This window comes from Anomaloglossus baeobatrachus, chromosome 2, assembly GCF_048569485.1.
Source record: "Anomaloglossus baeobatrachus isolate aAnoBae1 chromosome 2, aAnoBae1.hap1, whole genome shotgun sequence".
NCBI classification, from domain to species: domain Eukaryota; kingdom Metazoa; phylum Chordata; class Amphibia; order Anura; family Aromobatidae; genus Anomaloglossus; species Anomaloglossus baeobatrachus.
This window is the reverse complement of record NC_134354.1, coordinates 454,136,509-454,156,294: the sequence shown is the minus strand read 5'-3', so window position 1 is coordinate 454,156,294 and position 19,786 is coordinate 454,136,509. Positions and strand designations below refer to the sequence as shown.

The 19,786-nt window shown below is 44.1% G+C and overlaps 1 protein-coding gene across 2 annotated transcripts in view; it reads right to left on the bottom strand.

The window, feature by feature from the left end:
• Positions 1 to 19,786, bottom strand: part of NXN (nucleoredoxin) — a 235,729-nt gene that overhangs the window by 54,203 nt on the left and 161,740 nt on the right. For both annotated transcript variants that reach the window (XM_075336309.1, XM_075336310.1), the window contains exons 3-4: positions 18,020 to 18,153; positions 15,134 to 15,234 (exon numbers count right to left, since the gene is read on the bottom strand). In XM_075336309.1, coding sequence (XP_075192424.1) covers positions 15,134 to 15,234; positions 18,020 to 18,153 — 235 coding nt within the window. The remainder of the gene's footprint in view (positions 1 to 15,133; positions 15,235 to 18,019; positions 18,154 to 19,786) is intronic.

Genomic DNA, 19,786 nt, shown 5'->3' with positions numbered 1-19,786 from the left:
GCGAGCGAGGGGGAGGAAAAGCGAGCGAGGGGGGAGGAAAAGCAAGCGAGGGGGAGGAAAAGCGAGCGAGGGGGGAGAAAAGAGAGCGAGGGGGGAGGAAAAGAGGAGCGAGGGGGGGAGGAAAAGAGAGCAAGGGGGGGAGGAAAAGAGAGCGAGGGGGGAGGAAAAGAGAGCGAGGGGGGGAGGAAAAGAGAGCGAGGGGGGAGGAAAAGAGAGCGAGGGGGGAGGAAAAGAGAGCGAGGGGGGAGGAAAAGAGAGCGGAGGGGGAGGAAAAGAGAGCGAGGGGGAGGAAAAGAGAGCGAGGGGGAGGAAAAGAAAGCGAGGGGGGAGGAAAAGAAAGCGAGGGGGAGGAAAAGAAAGCGAGGGGGGGGAGGAAAAGAGAGCGAGGGGGGGGAGGAAAAGAGAGCGAGGGGGAAGGAAAAGAGAGCGAGGGGGAGGAAAAGAAAGCGAGGGGGGAAGGAAAAGAAAGCGAGGGGGGGAGGAAAAGAGAGCAATGGGGGAGGAAAAGAGCGAGGGGGGAGGAAAAGAGAGCGCAGGGGGAGGAAAGAGAGCGCAGGGGGGAGGAAAAGAGAGCGCAGGGGGAGGAAAAAGAGAGCGCAGGGGGGGAGGAAAAGAGAGCGCAGGGGGGAGGAAAAGAGAGCGCAGGGGGGAGAAAAGAGAGCGCGGGGGGGGAAGAGAGAGCACGGGGGAGGGAAGAGAGCGGGGGAGGGAAGAGAGCGGGGGGGAAAGAGAGCGCGGGGGAGGAAAAGAGAGTGCGGGGGGAGGAAAAGAGAGCGAGGGGGGAAGAGAGCGAGGTAAAAGAGAGGGGGAGAGGAGGAGAGGGATAAGAGGGGGGCAGAGAAGAGGGGGAAGAGGGGAGGGGGAGAAGAGTGGGGGGAGAGAAGAGAGTGGGGAAAGAACAGGGGGGGGGGCAGAGGTGCTCTGTCACCAACTGTCTCCACTCTGTGACTTGTGGTGCAGGTGACAGAGTGCAGACAGTTGGTCCCATGGCAGCAGGACAGATGGCAGAGCACAGCGGTGGCATGCCTGTCAGTGTCTTGCTGCTGGGAGGAGCAGATGATCACACTGCCCGACACCGGCCCGCTCTCCTGACATCGCAGCAGAGCGGGCGGGTGGACAGTGTGAGCACATACTTACGGTGCAGGGGGGGATTCAGCTGAAGAACCCCCCCCCTGTACTGCACACTGGCGCCCCGTGCCTCAGCCTCACCATCTTCAGGACGCCGGCTCCACACAAACGTCATCCGGATCCTCCCCTTGATGCTGAGCTGTGACGTTGCGGTAGTCACCGCCCACAGCCCTGTCACTCAATCTGAGTGGCGCCGGGCATCCTGTGACGTACCCGTCTTGTTTGAGAGCCCGGAAATGCCGGGACGTCAGAGGATGCCAGGCGGCCACAAGCTCCAGGGGGGTCATGTGACCGGCACTGAGCGTGCAGCATAGCGCCGCTCAGTGCCAGAACTGGAAACGGAATGCCAATGCAGAAGTACGCCTAGAAAGGTAAGTAGAGCTCATACAGAAAATAAAAAAAATGGGTGAACCACCCCTTTAATTATACGGATAAAAAAAAAAGTAGAAAATTACTTGAATGATAACAGAGAAGGTCTAGGATGAGTTGGTCACTCCCATAGACATCCTAGTCCACAAGTACTTGTATACACAACTCTTAGGCTGTGTACACATGGTGCGTTTTTTGCCACATTTTTCCTTGCAAATTTTCACACACCTGCAAGGAAATGCTTATTGCCAGCAAACTCTATGAGAATTCTGAAGTAATGTGGCCACGGTTAGGCTATGTGCCCACGCTGCGGATTTTGCCGCGGATTTGCTGAAAATCTGCAGCAGCGGGCACTTCCAAGCCATTTCAATGGCATTTTGGAAATGCTGTGTCCATGCTGCAGATTTTTCCGCGGCGGATTTGCCGTGAATTTTGATCCGGAAAAATCTGCAGCATGTCAATTATTGTTGCGGATTTTGGTGCGGATTTCGAGTATAGAATGTGGGGAAAAAAAAAAATTCGCATCAAAATCCGCGGCAAATTCGCGGTAAATCCGCGGCAAAAAAAAAGGTGCGGATTTGCCGCGAAAGTCGCGGATTTTCATGCAGAAAAATCCGCAGGTACATTCTACCGTGGACACATAGCCTTAGGATTTCTTTTCCTTGCAGATTTTGGTCAGAAAGAGTCTGCAAGTCAATTCTTTCTATGTTTTTTCCTGCGTTTTCACAATTGAAAGCAATGAAAATCTCCATCAGAAAAAAATCATAAAAACAGTGGCAAATTGTGACAATAACGCACATTTTTCCCCACACAATGTTTCCTGCCAAAACATGCAGATTGCCTGCAACTAAATCTGCAAAGTGTACAAATTAGCCCTTAATGTATAAGGAATAGTGATGAGCGAGCATGCTTGTTACTACTCGGTACTCGCACGAGTATCAATGTACTCGGGCTACTCGGCGGGGACCGAGTAATCTCGCGATACTCGTTGCTGTACTCGGGGTCTTCATGTTGGCCCGCTCTTTTTACAGCCATCCCTTATGCAGGGATTGGCTGGCAGACCACTGCAATGCCACAGCCCTGTTGTGGAATTGCAGTGATTGGCCAGCCCGCACAGCGTGACCGTGCCTTTAGCCCGACACTTCCCCGCTCGGCTACGGCCCCTCCCGCACTCCACTCCGCGTGTATATATATATGCACGCTTACACACACACACGCACGTTTTTTTTTTTAATTTACAGTTTTTTGGTTTCTACATGCTGCCGGGGGTCATTTCAGAATAATACTCGGGTCTCCCATAGGATAACATTGGGCTCGGTGCTCGGGCCGAGTACACGAGTATTTTGAGATGCTCGGCCCGAGCCTCGAGCTCCCGAGCATTTTAGTACTCGCTCATCACTAATAAGGAATAACGGTACCCTTCTGATCAAGAAGATTTATGCAATATAAATGAGTAAATATGCGAAGATTATTGCAGAATTCATAAATCATAAAAAGCACAATCCCTGTATATTTCACATATGGTACTGGGTGCAGTGTATAGTGCTTAGAACGTCAGTAAGGTCTCATGCCCATTGATAGGAAATTAAGAAGTAATGCCATTTTAGAATATAAAATATCAAATAATAGGAAATCAAGACATTTAGTAGATGAAAACATGATCTAAAAGTAATAGGTAAGGGGAGAATAAGTGAAGAATAAGGGTAGATTACCAACCCAAAACCTGACACCTCCAACGCCAAGGATAACAAATACAATACTAAAATCATTTCAAACTTAAAAGGAAAAAAAACCCCATGATATGTTTGGAGGGCGGGGGGGGTGGCGGGGGGGGGTCTATATTGTCTCAGGGAAATCTGTAATCTCTTTCAGAGTTAACACGGACTCATAAATGTATACAAAGCGCAGATCTTATAATTATATAACCATATTTAAAGATATAACCACTGTATACTATGACAAGTTCCAGCAGTTTATGTTCTTAATTATTATTAATATTGATTAGTAGCTTTGGCTCAATAAAACAAATATGTTAGAAGAATAATCTATGATATCTTGTATAGTTAGGTTATTTCCAGCAAACAAACCAAATACCGGCTCTGAAGTTCATCTCACTTACAAAAGTTTACAGGTCACCGATCGCATCGTCTATTCATTCCAACACTATTCAGCTATTGCCAAAAACTATCCTCTACCATTCTGTCCACTGTCCCGCAGTATAGGAAATAAGCTTAATTTCCATGCCTCTCGCACGTTCTGCCGGTAATTAGCTGAAGAGGAGTTCACTTACACATTTAGTTATTTACTGTATGTTGGAATACAATTACTGAAAAATTGAACAATTTCATAACGCAATCAACAAATTATTCCAAAGACTTCCCCCATTTCTCACTTATGAGATTTACTGCTGTGGAGCAGATCTGCCAAGTTCTAGTAGCAGGAACAGAGAAAATAAGATTGAGCTACGTGCAGACAAATGTATTTTTGGCCAGTCCGCTGTCCATGTGCAAATACACATGAATGATTTTACACACAGTGGCAACATGCACTAGTCTTGTCCATTTTAGGGATTAGAAAGGGCTTGTTTACATGGAAGGCAGCTCCACTATGAACAAGTACAAGGAGCTTCATAATGTAGATCAGGGATCCATGGTAGGAGACATTTATCAGTAATAACTCTAGCAGAACAATTTATGTTTTTTGTCCACTGATTGTTACTATCTATATCTATGCTGGCCCCACTCTCTGGATGCCTTCCAGAGATCCTCCCCACTGACCCTAATAATGTCTATACCCCTTACTGACCCCAGTAATGTGAATGCCCTCCACTGATCCCACTAATGTGTATGCCCCCCACTGACGCAGTAATGTCTATACCACTTTTACCACTTTCTGACCTCCATATATTCATTGAATCTTTGTATTGTTTAACTTACTGTTTGTTTATGAAGGGATAGTGTGTGTATATATATATATATATATATATATATATATATATATATATATATATATATATGTTACAGGCAATGTATGAAAACCCGGCATTCTATAGAATACCTGGGCAATGTATACAATCCCTGTCGTTTTAAGGCTATGTGCGCACTAGAAAAGTGATTTTTCTCAAGAAAATTTCTTGAGAAATTTCTGGGAGTTGAAGATTACCGCACCTGCGGTAAAAAAAACGCACCAAAACCGCGGGAAAAACGCATGCGTTTTTGCCACGGTTTTTCCGCAGGTTGGTCCCCGCGGTTTTTTAATGCTGAACTGCAATAAATAATATAGATAATAGATAGATAATCGATAGACAGATAATGAATAGAGGGAAAGATGGATAGATGAATAGATAGATAGATGAGAAAGACCTATATAATGTTCCACCCCCCTGCATATTCTAAGCTGGCACCCTTTAGTGACTTTCATATGGCACTAAAGGGTGCCTAGCCTTGTATTTAGCCAAAAAAATAAATAATTAAAAAAAAAAAAAAGACGTGAGGTCTCCCCATCTTTTGTAGCCAGCTAGGGTAAAGCAGATGGCTGCAGCCTGCAGAACACAGCTGGCAGCTTCACCTTGGCTGGTAATCCAAAATAGAGGGCACCCCACGCTGTTATTTTACCTTAAATAATTTAAAACAAAAAATGTGGTGTCCCCCCCATATTGGATCACCAGCCAAGGTAAAGCGGACAGCTGGGGTCTAATATTCTCAGACTAAAGAGGTCCACTGTTATTGAACACTCCCCAGCCTAAAAATAGCAGGCCGCAGCCGCCCCAGAAGTGGCGCAGCCATTAGACGTGCCAATCCTGGCGCTTCGCCCCAACTCATCCCGTTGCCCTGGTGCGGTGGCAAACGGGGTAATATATGGAGTTGATGCCAGATGTGTAATGTCACCTGGCATCACGCCCTGGGGTTAGTGATGTCAGGCGTCTATCAGATACCCGACATAACAAACCCAGTCAGTAAGAAATAAAAAATAGACAACAAAAAGTTTTATTTGAAAAAAACACTCCCCACATTCCCTCTTTCACCAATGTATTGACAAGAACAATCAAATCCGGGTCCGGCGTAATCCAATAAGGAGGGGGGTCCCACGATGATCCATACCATAGTCACTGTCCCAGTAAGTGAAGAACAGAAGGTTGCCCATTGGCTGGGAGAGTAATGCAGTGACCTGAGCTAACATCAATAGGTCACCCAGGTCACTGCAGGGGATGACAAGCGCTGTTGTCAGGAGGATAGATGAAATCATTACCTGCTGTGATGATCTCCTCCTGCAGTCCTGCCATCAGCGCAGTCACTGCCTTCTATGCCCGCCGCGTTGTCAGCAGTATCGCGAGAGCCGTCACGTCACCGCTAGTGACAGTCTCGGGCCGCGGGCATAGACTGCAGTGACAGCGGTGACGGCAGGAGATCGTCACAGCAGGTAATGATCTCATCTCACCTCCTGACAGCAGCGCTCGGCATCCCCGTGGCTGCACGCACTGCTGTGTTTCAGTGTCTGCCTGCGCTGCAGCGTGACAAGCTGCTGATACTGCGGGCAGACACTGACGGGCAGGCAGCGGCGGGGCCGGAGCGGGACACAGACTGCACGGGCACCTGGAGGTCACACGGAAGTGCTTCTGTGCGGCGTCCAGGGAGTGTGACGTGTGTGTTTACTCTGCTCCGCTTCCTCTTCTGTCATAATGACATCACTTCCTGCAAAACCGCAGACAGTGATGTACATTACCGCAGGTAAATCGCGGCTATACCGGGGGTATACCACACATCATTTGCTACCTGCGGTATACCCCCGGAATTTCGCGATTACATTACAGTGAATGGAGTGAAATACCGGGGGTATTCCGCAGGTACCTGCGGAAAAGAAGTGACATGCACATTTTCTCAAGAAATTTTCTCAAGAAAATCTTCACAAAGAATTTTCTTGAGAAAAGAACGCAGTGTGCGCACAGCTATTTTTTTTCCCATAGGTTTTGCTGGGAAATGTCTGCAGAAAGATTTCAAACATTTCTCAAGAAATTTCCGCAGCAAATCCGCGGGTAAATCCACGGGTAAAACGGCCTAGTGCGCACATAGCCTAAGGCAAGATATGAAATATGTGCCTTCCATACTTTCCTTAGGCATTACATAAAATGTCTAGGTATTATAAAGAATGACAAGAACTGCTCAGGCAAAGTCTGATATAATGCCCAGATTGGAAAAGTTAGCCATTACATAAAATGTCTAGGTGCCCAGATTGGAAAAGTTAGCCATTACATAAAATGTCTAGGTATTATAAAGAATGACAAGAACTGCTCAGGACAAAGTCTGATATAATGCCCAGATTGGAAAAGTCTTTAGTAACAGTCAAAAAACTAATGAAAGAAGAAATCCTAAATGAACAACAGGATATCTTTACTGGGAAAAACACAAAGAAACAGAAGTATCATTCCTGACTATTTAAACACCAAATTTTATTCCAAATTTTCATATGCATTACATCTTGTTAAACAGTACAGCAAGTATGGATTCACCATGTCCATTAACAGGTTATTGGCAATTAACTATTCCTCCTGTTTCCCTTGTTCCCCCCCCCCTTCTATTCTAAAATAACCCCCCCAACAACTTAGCACACTTTTTTCCTCCTGTCTAGCCCCCGCGAAGAATACCCAGCCATGCCACATTTTGTCATTTTATTTTTTTTTTTCCCACCCCATGCCACTAGATGAATCATTTGCCTTCTTATCACACCTTCACATTATGGCTGTTTTAATGTCCCCAATGTTCCCTTAATGTCTTCTAGTAGATACCACTCTGTGTACGTGAAGGGGGTAACTATTGTTTGTATTTCTGTAGCTTCACATTGTTTTTCAATGAATTTTCTCCATTTTTTAAAGAATGCGTCGGTCAAACTGTCTTTGTTTTTTTCTGCTGTCCTCTGTTTAATTCTAAGTAGCATTTTAATCTGCCTCATTACCTCGTCTTCTGACGGGACGTTCCCTTCGAGCCATTTGCCCAGCAAAGCCCTTTTTCCTTTTATGGTTATACTATGGAACAGCTTTGGTATTCTATCTCTTTTTTTCACTGACTCTTGCCATTTGTTCAACATGGTCATCATGAAATATCCATATCAATGGGTCCATCGCCACCTCTGCCCCCCATATACTAGTTATTAGCGCCTGCATTTTTTTCCAGAATTTTTGACTCTCTGGGAATTGCCAAATCCCATGTAACAGATCCGTGTTTAGCATCCTACATTTGGGACAATGTACTATCTTATTAACCTTCTGTTTGTTTGGTATGTTGAAGCCATAGATCGCCCTGTGTATCAGTCTAAACTGTGTGTCCCTCCAGCTCTCATTAACCACCTCTTTTCTCATTCTCATCCATCCTCTTAGTATCTTGTCCCCTGCTGTCTCATCTCCCAATTGTCTCGCCCATGTTCCCAGGGTCTTATCCGTGCTTAAGGGAACGAACACCTCTCTCAGAGCTTTGTATAGTGAAGTTATGTTAATTTCCCGCTGCTCCTGCATAATAAGTTGGTCCATATCATTCATCCCTTGTTCCTTCCCGACATCTCTCAGTAGCTGCATTGTACCTTTCTCTATCTGTTTATATTGTATAATTTGGAATGGAGACAGCCCATATTTTGTCACAATTTCTTGACAGGACAACCATCTATTTTCTGTCTCATGAAGCAGATCTTTCACCCCTGTTATACCTTTTCTCGTCCATTCTATAAATAATTTGTTTTCCGTGCCCGCTGAGATTTCCGGGAAACTCCATATGTTTAAGTATTTAGATATTCTCCAGGGTAAGTTGAATTTTTTTCTCACCGCCTTCCACGCCATTACTGTATCTCTGCATATTAGTGAGTTTTTAATGTGCCGTGGTATGTTAGCAAGTGACGTATGCAATATTGCCCCCAAATCCCAGGGTTTACAGAACTCGCCTTCCAATCTCACGTCCGAGTAACCGTTTGTCTTCCTTAACCAGTCTATTACATGTCTCATGAGGCACGCCAGATTGTACCCTCTAATGTTTGGCATTTTAATACCCCCCTTCTCCAGTGTCTGCATTAGTTTCTCAGCCTTTATTCTCGGCCTTTTTCCCCTCCACAAGAAGGTCGAAAACGCCTTGTTCAGCCTGTTTACGTCTGTGTGTTTTAATAATATAGGGATAGTCTGCATTGGGTATGATAGTTTTGAGAAACTCATCATTTTTAGAAGATGGTTCCTACCCAGTAGTGATAATGGCAGCCCCTCCCACATCTTCAATTCCCGTTCTATTTTCGTTATCAGTGGTTTAAAATTTAACTCATATCGATGCAGGTTGGCGTCCCACTTGGATTCCCAGATATTTAACGTGGGTTCTCGCTATTGGTATCCCATGAACATTGTCTCCAATTCCCCTAGCTGCCAACACCGCTGTGCTCTGTTGGTGTAGAAACAATATTTCACATTTTGCCTTATTTCATTTAAAACCTGCCAAGTTTCCAAATTCCTCTATCCGTTGTAGTGTCATTGGGAGTTCCTTCTGGGGTTTATTCATAAACAATATAATGTCGTCCGAAAACAGGGCTGACCGTAGCACCTCCCCTCCAATGCTGATACCTTCAAAGCAATTTCCCTCATTCAACATTCTTGATAGGGGCTCGATCGCCAGGTTGAACAGGAGGGGGGACAGTGGGCACCCCTGTCTAGTCCCTTTAGTCAATGGGAAAGGTCTGGACAGAAATTTTGGGGTCGCCACCCTGGCTTTAGGATTCGCATATAATACTCTAATGAATGTTCTAAATGCTCCCTGAATGCCTACCTCATCCATTACGGTTTCCAGCCATGACCACCTTACATTGTCAAATGCTTTTTCGGCATCTAGTGTGATCATGGCTGGAAATGCCCCCTTCTGTGGTTGTCCGTGCCTATTGGCATCCATTACTAGCATGGTTTTTCTTATATTGGTCACCGCCGATCTCCCCTTCACAAACCCTGATTGGGCCGGAGAGATTACATTCGGCAATATCTCCGCCAGTCTGTTGACCATCAATTTGGTCAGTAATTTTAGGTCCCGGTTGATCAAAGAGATCGGTCTATAGTTTGCTGGATTATCTAGGTTTTTCTCTCCCTTAGGTATAAGTTTTATATATGCCGTGTTGAGGTAACTCGATATTTCCGTGCCTCCCAATATGTTGTTAAACATACGTGTCAATATCGGTGAGATCTGCTCCTTCATCACTTTATAGAATTCCCCATTGAACCCATCGGGTCCAGGAGCTTTATGTACGTTTAACTCTCCTATCACCTTTTGGACGTCTTCTATTGTGACTTCTGCATTCAGACTAGTCAGCTCCTCTGTGCTGAGTCGGGTGAGGTTTATTTGTTTCAGCCATTCTGCCCCTCCCTCACCCCCCTCATTCCCCTTAACCCCCCTCATTCCCCTTACTATACAGTTTCTCATAGTAATCCCCCAGGATCAGGTTAATTTCCTGTGGTTTTGTGGATTTGTTCATACTGATTATTGAAGTCATTGGTCGCCTTCCCTTAGCCAAATTGGCCAGTAATTTCCCTGCTTTATTGCCATATCTGTGCAGGTCAACCTCCATTTGTGACCGTACTAGCTCTTCCCTTTTTCCTGCCCAAAGCTCGAACTCTTGTTTCGCCCCCTTCCATTCCTCTTTTGCGTCTTGGGACATAGAAAAAAATATATGAAATATTTGGGAACTAAGCGTGTCACTAGCTTCTTGGTATTGTGCATGTGTATGTCTCTTGATTGTAGCAACATACCCCATTAGCCTACCTCTCAGCACTGCTTTTGCTGCTTCCCAAAATAACATTACATCTGTCTCATGTTCGCTGTTGGTGTTGCTATACTCTTCCCACCAGCCTTTCAGAGTTTTAACAAAGTCCATATCCCTAAGTAAAAAGGATGGGAACCTCCACAAATAGTCTGATCCCCTCTGAACTGTGTCATTTATTTCTAAGGTCAGCAGGCTGTGGTCCGATATCACCATGTTTTCAATATCCACATCTCTGACCCTACTCAAAAATGATTGGTCAACCAGAATATAATCAATTCTTGACCATTCGTCATGCGGATGTGAGTAGTGAGTGAATTCACGATCATTTGGGTGCTGTAGCCTCCAACTGTCTTTCAGATTTGTGTCTTCCAGCAGCCTAGCCATCAAGCCTTTTGTCGTTCTTGTCTCCCCACCTTGACCCCTGTTATGTCTCCTATCTTCTTCCCCTAGGACCACCACATTGAAATCTCCTCCCACTATTCTGTTCCGTTCTGTGTCCATTCCCACTTTACTTGTGATAAGTTTGAAAAACGCATTCTGCTCCTTGTTGGGGGCATATATGTTGTGTATGCTAAACTCTCCCTGCGGGCTGTTTAATTTTATATGGACATATCTACCTTCCTCGTCGCTATCTTGGGAAGTTATTCTATGGTTGAAATGTTTGTTTAATAGAATCATGACCCCCTGCTTTCCTTCCCGGGGAGCCCGACCCAACTACTTTTCCTACCCATAATTTCTGCATTCGAAAAAAATCTTCCCGTGGTAAATGTGTTTCCTGCAGCAGCGCGATATCTACCTTCAATCTTTTAAGATGTCTCAGAACCATCATGCGCTTGTGAGGTGATTTCAGACCTTTCATGTTCCATGTCACTATTTTAACCATAGTCCCCGTTGCTCATGTTTTTTGCGTCGCTATGTGTCCCCCGTGTGCGTGGCTTTGTGTTTCCACTAACTTTGCTGTGTGCTTACAACTATGTATTGCCTGGGCGCAACCTTGTGTCCCAATCTTGGCATTAACTATAAACCTGTTGGCTACTCCCCCAACTGCCCTCAGTTGTCTTTCGGTGTGCTTATAGCGTTGCTTTCCCTGAGCCCAACTATTCAACCTAGATCTATTATCAACTAACAACCCCTCAACTGTCCACCCCCTTACAATCAATCGTCTCATCACTTCCATTTTTTCTGTGATGCTCCTGGCTCCGCGATCCCCTCTCAGCCAACTGATTAACATTTACATATAGCCTGTCCCCCATTGTTCTGTTATCTAACACACCAGAGCAAGGCCTTCCTGGTCAATAGCCATGCCAGCATACAATACCCCCTCCCTCATTGCCTATATATAGCATTTGTTGCCTCTGATCTCAATTTCACTCCACCTCCCATCAGCATAAGTGACCTGGCTACCAGAGGAGCGATTTATCAGTAGATACTAAAGAGAGAGAAACCCTCATAGATGTTAGGACCCCCCTACACCCCCGAGGGGGCAGGGCACCTTGGTCAATATAAATTGAAGAGGCGAGGGGAACTGAGGAGAAAGAGAAAAGAAAGGAAAAGCCTACAAGAAGAGAGAAAAAAGGAGGAAAAGAAAAAGAAAGCACAAGGGAGATAGGAAATGAAAATGGAAAAGGAAGTGGGAAGTATAAAGGGAAGTGGGAGAGGAAGTAGGAAGTGGAAAAGGAAGGTGGAAAAGGAAGTAGGAAGTGAAAGAGGAAGTGGGACAGGAAGTGGAAGTAGGAAGTGGAAAAGGAAGTGGAAGAGGAAATAGGAAGTGGAAGAGGAAGTGGAAGTAGATTCCTGACTATTAGTCTTTAGTAACAAACAGTCAAAAACATGAAAGAAGAAATGCAAAATTAACAACAGGATATCTTTGCTGGGAAAAAATGGAATCAGAAGTGTCATTCCTAACTATTTGTTGCAGCACAGGAGGTTAGAATGGCATTTTAATGCTAAGGGCAACTGAGCCAGTTTCACAGATCTGCTGCTGCCTGCTCTGTCCACCTACTTTTGGACGAATCACCCCTGTAGTAGTCTACACTCCGTCTGTTTGTCATTTAGGCATTCTGTAGAATGGCTAGGAAATGTATGAACATCTGATGTATTTCATACTTTGACAACCCATTTCCAGCATTGTATACATTGCTTAGGTATTCTATAGAATGCCTTTTTTTACACATTGCCGGTAACATATATATACTATATACAATATTGGCTAAAACTGAGTTAATTAGATTAGTCCGGCCCTTTAAAACCATCCCAATTTCTCATGCGGCCCCATGGGAAAATTAATTGCCCACCCCTGCTGTAGACGTTTTATGAATGTGTAATCCCAGCAGATAAACCTCTACCTCTCCTGACTAGGAGGGCAACTTGATCCCTGTTCTCAGAAAAAGTTGATCTTGTGTGTCCCCAAGGATATTTTATTCACCGAAAGTCATTAAGAAACACAAAATAAACTTTTATATGTATAATACAATATTGAGTGTGCACACAATTGTGTCTGCCCATTCTTATAGATCAAAGCTTTGTGCATATGTTGCAGGCCACATACTACCCTGCGGCAAATTGTGTGTGATTTCCAAAATCTGTTAGTCATGAGACATTATTTGCCGGAAAATTAAAGAAAAGTCATCTGCAGAGAGCAACCAGAGCTTCACAAGCAGTTTCCAGAAACTACAAATCTCTGTTCATAATTGACCGGATAGTTGCATCACTACTCTACCATATAATAAATAAATCAGCCGCCTTTAAGCAAACAGCTGAAAACTGAGCCAAAACCAACACATCGATGTCACCATCACAATCCGCAGTGCCAAGGTAGGGAGGCTTGAATTATTGCAAAATACTCTCATGGGCATCTGCTAATGTTTGGTACCAGAGAAAACGGTTCAAGAAAACCAATAATCTTGGAACTTATGAGTATTGTGAAAATACACTAATCATAAAATGTTAGGGATATTTGGCTTTTGGGTGAGATTTCAGCATGATCCTAAAATGCCCTCTCTATCCTTTTCAGGTGAACGTAATGTGACTTTCAATAATCTTTTGACTGCACATGTCCAACTGTTCAATGTGTCAGGACTTTTTGCACAACGTGCTGTTCCCTAACAAGGAGCATGAGGGCAAAATTGAGAACGGGTTTTTGATCCATGAATTGCCCAATAAATTTGACATCATGAGACCAAGACAACACCTAACAATTAATCAGCAGTACCTCACCATTGTGAGGCTTCAAGCAGGATGTTCTCAGAGAGAACCCTTCACTGAGCTTAGAGTGTCACAGTGTCATCAGCAGGTTGTAACAGAGATACCTACAGACTGAAAAACTCATAGAAAGGCATAGAAGTGGATGTCCTTTGGCCACATCCCACATGGATTACTGCTTGATTGTGAACAATGTCCTTTGGAACTAGATGATAAATGCCTTACAACTCCAGGCACATTTAAGGGAGGCGAGAGGCACCCAAGTGTCACGTCAGACCATTCAAAACAGTTTACATCAGAGTGCTAGACTACCTGCAAGGGTACCTGACCACACCAGTAGGCACAGGTGCCATCGTCTTGCTGAATGACGGACCAGTGGGCCTCAGTGCTGTTCACTGATGAAAGTCGATTCACCATAAACAGAAATGATGGCTGCCAACGATGTTGGAGAAGTCAAGGAGAGCACTATGCATCAGCCACTGTTGTCACCAGACAAGCTTTTGGTGTTGTAAGGCCATGTGCCCACGGGAGGAAATACCTGCGGACGTTTCTGCAGGTATTTCCGCAGGTTCACGCAGCTACTCCCCGGAATCCGCAGTTATCCATTGATGCGGTATTTCTGCGGAATAGTTGCGGTAAACCTGCGGATGCTGTGCGGATTTCGTGCAGAATTCCTGCGGATTTCCCGCCCTGTAGATCCATAGTGGAAAGGCAGGAATTCCGTAGGTAATTCCGCATGAATAATTGACATGCAGTTACGTGCGGCTGCGGGAAATCTGCAGCATTTTCCGCAGCCGCAAAAACCGCAGCATTGATACAGCACTCCCAAATCCCATAGGATAACGCGGGGAGTGCCTGTAGTTGCGTAAACCTGCGGATTTATCTGGAAAATCCGCAGGTATTCTGCAGGTATTTTCTCCCATGGGCACATGGCCTTATAGTGTGTCTAGTCAATACAGAAGTACTGCACACTTTGTGAATGGTACAGAGAAAAGCCTCTACTACTAGACTAACCTCATTAATCTAGTCTTTGTGCCTCTTTATTTGGCACAGAATTTTCTATCTTTTTAGATTAAAAAATATATAGAGAAAATTAATTTTAAAAAATGTCCTTTCACCTTGTCAGTGGCTGGCCTTCTTATTTATGAAAATATCACACACTGAATATTTTACTTCATATAACTTAATAAGAAAACTGGCAAAAAATGTAAAAGACTTGACTTTCTAACAAAAACTTTTGTGTCATGGGATCCTCCCATAACACAACCCTTCACATCCCTCCCTAACAGTGAAAGTGTATGATCTTGTGTGTTTTGGCACGGTTTCATTCTTTGAGCTAAACCAGCACTGCTGCATCATTTACTAAGCAGTTACTGATCTGTGGAACCATCAGAGTGAATAGTTTAGTTCCAAGCACAATATCTCGTGATAAAACTTAAGATCTCATGGAGGTTTGTGGGATTCTGTTCTGCATACTGGGTTCTCACAACCTGGAAGTTCGGACCCAACTTTTACTACCATGTCAGATCCTTTATGCTGGCAATAGAGACACTTGTGAGCATTTTTAATAAGTAATGTTTAGTAGAATCGTTAGCTGATCACTGGTTTTGTAAATAAAATGGGCCTACTTTTGTAATAGATACCCTATAAAATGAAAATCACTTACCTGTCAGCACTAACTAGAACAATTTCAAACTTCTGCCCCAACTCCTTAATTTTCCGGTAAGATTCTACCAATACTCTGGTCAGACTTCGACACGGGGGACACTGAAATTGAAACACATAAATGTACATTTTTCTTTTTCACACGGAGAGGGATGCCAACAAAACTCAATGTTGCCCTAAGAGTTGAGGCGGGGCTGTCCATAAGTGGCCACAGTCACAATTCTTTTATTCTTGATGGTCACAAGTGCTCCAGTTTTTTTTTAGTTTTTTTTTTACAGAGTTGTGGGTCTTTTTATTTTGTAGTCATGCTCACTTGGAAAAGACCATAAAAATTAGCACAAAATTAGCCCCATCTCTCTACAGGAGAATGAAGGGATAAAAACCAAAAACACAATAATAACGACAGCATACTCAGAGGAGCAACAGCAATAAAATAAGAGTAAAACCTGGACAATTTTGACCTAATAACAGGTCCTCATTAACAGCATATTTACATGTATTATATCATTATTAAAGGGAACTAGCCAGCAGGATCTTCATATATAAAGTAAGGTTCCACGCGCACGCTGCATTTTTTGGTGCAGTTTGTTGCAAGTCTTTCCTTCCCCCAGCAAAGTGTATGAGAATCCTGAAATGCTGTGGACACATTGCTTTTTTTTTTTTGTTTCCAGTTTTATTCAGACAAAAAAAATGCAGCATGTCAATTCTTTCTCAGTTTTTGTATAATGTTTTTTTTTGTTTTTTTTTTTAGCCCATCCAGCCATTGACTTCACTTAAAAACGCATGGACAAGCAAAAACCCAAAGAAAACGTATGCATTTTTTGGCCCAAGGTGCGTTTTTGGCCAAAAGGTGCAGTTTTGTTAACTTTTCTATATCGTGCGCATGGACTACTATACTGTACTATACTGTACTGTACTATCGTGCGCATGTACTATACTGGCTCTAGGATGCCCTTATTATCTCCCGCCTGGATTATTGCAACCTCCTGCTCTGTGGCCTCCCTTCTAACAGTCTTGCACCCCTACAATCTATTCTAAACTATGCTGCCCGGCTAATCCACCTCTCCCCCGCTACTCCCCGACCTCTCCTCTCTGCCAATCCCTTCACTAGCTTCCCATTGCCCAACGACTCCAGTTGAAAACCCTAACCATGACCTACAAAGCCATCCACAACCTGTCACCTCCCTACATCTCTGACCTAGTCTCTCGGTACTTACCTGCACGTAACCGTCGATCCTCACAAGATCTACTTCCCTACTCTCCTCTCATCTCCTCTTCCCACCATCGCATCCAAGATTTCTCCCACGCCTCCCCCATACTCTGGAATGCTCTGCCTCAACACATCAGACTCTCGCCTACCTTGACAAGCTTCAAAAGAAACCTGAAGACCCACCTCTTCCGATAAGCCTACAACCTGCCGTAACCCTCAGTCTGATACAGCTCCGCACAATCAGCTCTACCCTCACCTACTATATCCTCACCTATCCCTTGTAGACTGTGAGCCCTCGCGGGCAGTGACCTCTCTCCTCCTGTACCTGTCTGTGTCTTGTATTGTTTATGATTATTGTACTTGTCCCTATTATGTATGCCCCTTTCAAATGTAAAGCGCCATGGAATTGATGGCACTATAATAATAAATAATAATAATACTAATGTAACCATACCTTTTGTTTTGAGATTGGATGTGTTATTTCAGAAATATGTGCAAGTAAAGTTCCAGCAATGCACTGCTATTTGATTGACAGGTGCCACAGGGGCGTGAATATGTGGGTCGAGTCTTGCTAGCTATTTCCGCCCCTGTCGGCCTGCCTGCCCTTTTTTCCCCCTGTTGTCATCACAGACGTTAATTCTGGCTCAGGCAGCCAGACAGGGGAGGGAATAGACAGCAAGATCCGACCCACATATGTTCCTGTTGCACCTGTCAATCAAATAGCAGTGCATTGCTGGAACTTTACTTGCACATTTTTCTGAAATAAAAACATCCAATTTCCGAACAAATAGTATGCTTACATTCCGCATCCTAGTGCCAGTATAGCACTGGCTTTACTTCACATATGAAAATCCTAATGTTTGGTTCTCTTTAAGCAATAGGCAACTGCTGAAATGGAAAGGACCATAGTTACAGCATGATATGGCAGATATAAAAGTAGTAACACACGTTGTTACGGGGAAGACGCAGACTTTGAACACATGATTTGGAGCTTCACGGTAATCGCAGCCTTTTGGTGTGAGGGTGTTGCACTCCTATCCTCCCTGGCCTCCTTCCCTATACCACTCGATCCACTGCTGTGTTTATTTGGACTCTTGGATGAGGGAACTTGGTCTCATCACCATAAAATTTTTCTGCGGGAATCCCACTTTATGGCCAGGAAGCTTATTGCCCTGCGGTGGATAAGCAGCTCCCCTCCGACCATACGTGCATAGATAGAACTAGTCAATGCAAAGCTTCCATATGAGCGGATGGTGTATCAGAATAGAGGTTGCCCTGAGAAATATAACAAAGTTTGGGAAATGTGGAACTCTTCTCCCTTGACATTATCAACGTCAGGGTGATCGCTTTATTGGCTATATACTCTCGGTTGTATTATGTTAAGTATATTAATGACTGGCACTTTACTGAGTTAACGTCTTGCAGATTGGTGCCTAAAATAGTAACGGTCACAACAGCAATATGTATGTTATGTTTGTTCCTTGTTCTTGGAATTTTGTTTAGGTGTCTTGACACCCGAGCTATCTGGATTATGCACTTCATTAGCATTGAACTCTGCTACAACTCTGTAAATGTATATTATAGTGCTTTATTCTGTACCTGGTATTTCTCTTATTCAATAAATGAATACAAAAAAAAAAAAAGTAGTAACATAGTCCAATATGAGCATTTACTTACCCAATGTGCAGAAAAGTATACACCCACGTAGGAGCCTTCTAGGGTACTACTCTCCTGGGATTGGCCATTGTTCCTGAGCAAAGGACCGGAAATTACTTCACTGAAGGGCTTTGGGCCCCAAGGGAACTCTAGACCTGTATAAAATAATAATCATATGAATTATTCATTATGAATGCTTTTGTTTAGAGAAAGGATACTGTAACAGAATTTAGAGAAATGATTATCTCACAGTCATACAGTATTGTCATTCTTCTATAACTAAAAATGTACCATTTTAATGTAAATTGCTCCCTTGGACTTTTCTTTTAGAGCTGCAATGTGAATATGATCAAATTTGCAATCAAATAGACAACCTAAATGATGTTCAGTTGCCATCATATAGGGTTAACTCTACAAGATTGTAGTCTCTATATGAACCAGAAAGGAGAGATACTTTGCAAGAGTTGCTCTTGCTCCAGTGGACAGGGTTCATCCATGCATTACATAGTCATTCATATGTAATGCTACATGATCAGGGCTGGAAAGGGAGACCCCAGACTCAACTTCCCACACACCAGCTTTAATTTATAACAGGAATGTTCTTCATAAGACAACCTTTAATTGTGCAGCCTTTGTAAAGGTAATTTGTGTAAAGTCCCCTTAGCCCCATAGAATATACCTTGTAGGTATTAAAAATGCAAAAAGATAATTATTTCAGCAGAAATCAAACATTCATACATATGATTGACAAGTTACTGCTGCGATTAAGCCACACTAAAATACAATTACTGGCTGCTCTTCTGTCCCTTTACTCCGGTTGCTTAGTCATTGTTTCTTGTTATGATGGAGAGGAGTTTCCTTTCTCCTTAGTTCATTATAACCAACAGCAAAACTACACATTGTTAACATCTTAAATTCTGCCCAAAATCTTTATGCATTACGTCTTTTTACATGCACAGTAATATATCTCGCCGGATTCAGCTTTGACGATCCCAAACCATCATGCATACAGTGGAACCTCGCTTAACGAGTAACCCAGTTAACGAGAATTTCGCTTAAAAAGCAAAGCTTTCTGTATATTAGTAACTCGGTTTACGAGAAAGCTTTGCTGTACGAGCAAAATCCTCACCGCACACACTTCCGGCTCCGTACATCCACCACGCTCTGACCCGCTCTTACATTCCACACAAACACACACAAACAAACATGCACGCACACACATACAGTATTATGCTCACTTTACCTTCCGTTCCATCGCCGGCCTCCTGGGTCTTGTAGTTCGCCGGTGCGTCGCGACGAGGGAGGAATCCTCGCGGCGAACTACAAGACCCAGGAGGCCGGCGATGGAACGGAAGGTAAGGTGAGCATAATGTGTACCTTCCGTTCAATCGCCGGCATTCTGGGTCCTGTAGTTCGCCGCTCCAGGCTGTGTATCGGTAACCATCGGCGACGAGGCAGGAACTTCCGCTGTCACCGCTACTCAAAGGCAGCGCGCTGACTAATCAGAGGCAAGTGGGTCCTGCCGTTGACGTCAGCGCTCTGCGTGTGGAAAGTTCCTCCCTCGTCGTCATGGTTACCCGATACACAGCCCGTGCCAGCCAACAGCAAGTCCTAGCAGGCCGGCGATGGAACGGAAGGTAAGGTGAGCATATAATATGTGCGTGTGTGTTTGTGCGTGTTTGTGCATGTTTGTGCATGTGTGGAATAGCACAATAGGGGACCAGGATAGGACATTTAACAAGTTGTGGAACGAGTTGTCTGCATTGCAATGATTTCCTATGGGAAATC